General features: G+C 43.3%; 1 protein-coding gene across 1 annotated transcript; it reads left to right on the forward strand.

The window, feature by feature from the left end:
• Positions 1-1,679: 1,679 nt before the first annotated feature.
• Positions 1,680-2,915, forward strand: LOC102408188 (olfactory receptor 10H4-like). Its single transcript, XM_006057850.3, has one exon. The coding sequence runs from the start codon at positions 1,751-1,753 to the stop codon at positions 2,597-2,599; it is 849 nt and encodes a 282-aa protein (XP_006057912.3). The 5' UTR covers positions 1,680-1,750; the 3' UTR covers positions 2,600-2,915.
• The last annotated feature ends 404 nt before the right edge of the window (positions 2,916-3,319 follow it).

Consider the following 3,319-nt stretch of genomic DNA (forward strand, 5'->3'; position numbering starts at 1 on the left):
CCTTCAATTTCTTTAGGTGTATATATATTTATTTATATGCAATAATCTGGTTTCTCTTCAGATTGCATATATAGGCTTCCCAGTGAAGTAGGAAATGGCAACACACTCCAGTATCCTTGCCTAGAAAATTCCATGGACAGAGAAGCCTGGCACGCTACAGTACATGGGATCACAAATAGTTGGCCATGACTGAGTGACTGAGCAGACACAGGCTTCCCAGGTAGCGCTAGTGGTAAAGAACCTGCCTGACAATGCAGGAGGCATAAGAGATGTGGGTTCAATCCAGGGGTTGGAAAGATCCCCTGGAGGAGGGCATGGCAGCCCACTCCAGTATTCTTGCCTGGAGAATCCCATGGACAGAGGAGCCTGGTGGGCTATGGTCTGTAGGGTCACAAAGGGTTGGAAGCACCTTAACATGCATGCATATACGCACACACAGGATACGATGGCAGGAATGAATTCAGTACTAAAAGAAGACAGTACTGAAATAAAGACGAACGGGTTACTCAATTAAAAGAAAAATCTCTCAGAGGAAAAATTATTTTGATAAATCCGAAATCCAATCTAGAACAGGCACAGTATTCAGGAAACTATGACCCCGATCATCTATGTCTGTCTTGATTACAAACCTGGATATTATATTTCTTTTCATTGCTGTTAATAAACACCCAGGAACCAAAACTATGTCTTAAGCACTTAATTCACTGATGTTTATCACACTGCTGAAAGGCAAAAGCTATAATGATTTATTCCAACTTACCGATGGAGACTGTGTGACCCAGAGAAGTTAAGCAAATGGATATATGGTAAGCCCCCTACATACAAATGAGTTCCATTACCAGAGTGCGTTCATAAGTGTAATTTTCTTTCAAGTCCAACAAGGTTAGCTTAGGTACCCAATTAACACAATTGTCTATATAATACTATACCATTACCAGCTTATAATACTTTTCACACAAAAAAATACATAGAAAATAAATAAACACAAAAAATAAAGAAAACATTTTTAATCTTAGAGCACAGTACCTTGAAAAGTATAGCAGGTCTCACCAAATATGTGAACTAACTTATATGAGTGGACATTTGAACACGAGTTCATATCTTTGAAAGTTTACAACTTGAAGATTCATATGTTAGGGACTTCCTGTACAGCATGAAAAAAGAAGTGAAGTGAAAATGTTAGCTGCTCAGTCTTGTCCAACTCTTTGTGACTTCATGGACTGTAGCTTGCCAGACTCCTCTGTCCATGGAATTCTCCAGGCAAAAATACTGGGGTGGATTGCTTTACTCCAGGGGACCTTCCCAACCCAGGGATTGAATTCTGGTCTCCTGCATTGCAGGCAGATACTTTACTGTCTGAGCCAGTAGGTAAGTCCAACTTCTCTGTATAGTATGTGCTTAGTCACTCAGTCGTGTCCTACTCTTGCAACCGCATAGACTGTAGCCTGGCAAGCTCCTCTGTCCATGGGATTCTCCAGGCAAGAATTCTGGAGTGGGTTGTCATTTCCTTCTCCATCTGTACAGTATAGAGCTCTTCAATTGGCCTTTAAGGTATGCTAGTGCCTCTGTTTTGGAGCAGCAGCAGCTGCGCCTCTGTTTTAACCACTGGGCCTTCATTCTCTTTCTGATCTCCCCAGGTGCAGCATCCTTGTCTGGTCAGAACTACAGCACGGTGTCTGAATTCATCCTCATTGGCTTCTCCAACTTCCCTCAGCAGCTCCTGCCCACCTTCTTCCTGCTGTACCTGCTGATGTATCTGTTCACACTGCTGGGGAACCTGCTCATCATGGGCACCATCTGGAGGGAGCACAGCCTCCACACCCCCATGTACCTCTTCCTGTGCGCCCTCTCCATCTCTGAGATTCTGTTCACTGTTACCATTACCCCTCAAATGCTGATGGACATGCTGTCCACCCACCGCTCCATCACCTTTGTGGCCTGTGCCAGCCAGATGTTTTTCTCCTTCACGTTTGGCTACACCCACTCCTTCCTGCTCATGATCATGGGCTACGACCGCTACATGGCCATCTGCCACCCGCTGCGCTACAACGTGCTCATGAGCACCCGTGACTGTGCCCGTCTCGTGTCCTGGTGCTGGGCTGGTGGCTCAGTCATGGGGATGATGGTAACACTGATTATTTTTCATCTCACCTTCTGTGGGTCCAATGAGATTCACCATTTTTTCTGCCATATTTTTTCCCTCTTGAAGTTGTCCTGTGGGAGGGACACAGCCTCTTTCACCCTGGCTGTGATCCTGGTCTGTGTCACAGCCCTGATTGGGTGCTTATTCCTTATCGTCCTCTCCTATGTCTTCATCGTGGCTGCCATCCTGAGGATCCCCTCCACTGAGGGCCGGCACAAGACCTTCTCCACCTGTGTCTCCCACCTCACCATAGTGGTCGTGCACTACGGTTTTGCCTCCATCATCTACGTCAAACCCAAGGGCCCTCATTCTATGGACAGTAACATTCTGATGACCACCACTTATACAGTCTTCACCCCCTTTCTTAGTCCAATTATTTTCAGTCTTAGGAATAAGGAGCTAAAGAACACCATAAAGAGAAGCTTCCGCAGAACTTTCTGTCCCCTAAACTCCTAACCACCAATATAGGGTAGAAGGGTTGGAGACAATGATGCCTTTCTTCATAGAACCCTTGTGATGATACAGGTATATGAAAATACCCACACTCCTTAGGAGTATGATGCATGGTAGCTATTTGACTTTCTCCAATTTTCCCCCTCTTATAGCCTCAAGCCATCATAATATCTTGTTTATATCCAATGTGATGAACTGTATTCCATTATCTATGCCTAGGAATATGTTACCTACTTATAGGCAGGTGAGCAGAATCACAAGATGTGTCAGGTCCCTGATGCACATGATTCTTCTTGAATGGACTACCAAGAGAATATTTTGTCCCTTCACCCCCTCCCCAAAATAAGAATCAACAACCTAAAGAATAATAATAAATAACCTAAAATTAATAACGCACCAGAACTGAGTCTTTTCTATATATAAAGTGCTGTGTCCAGAGTACTATTACTATTATCCTCTAATTATAACAAATGTACAAAAGAAAACAAAGTGTCTCTGAGAAAATGACTTGCTATTTGTAGTTTCTCACTCCATTTTGGAGTAATGGAGTCTAAGGGAAGTTTTTATTTTGAGCTGAGTTAAGTGAAAGATTCTAAAATGGAAAGGACAGAGAGAGAATAGAGCACTAGGAATAGATCTGATTATGCAATTGGATTAAAAAATATAAAATATATGGGGAAAATCTGGAAAAGAGAGGAGGAAGAAAGAGGTTGGCAATGAAAC

The sequence above is a fragment of the Bubalus bubalis genome, chromosome 9, assembly GCF_019923935.1.
Source record: "Bubalus bubalis isolate 160015118507 breed Murrah chromosome 9, NDDB_SH_1, whole genome shotgun sequence".
NCBI lineage: Eukaryota > Metazoa > Chordata > Mammalia > Artiodactyla > Bovidae > Bubalus > Bubalus bubalis.

What these genes read in the sequence shown, in the direction of transcription:
- LOC102408188 (XM_006057850.3), top strand. Translation starts at nt 1,751, where the DNA reads ATGTATCTGTTCACACTGCTGGGGAACCTGCTCATCATGGGCACCATC.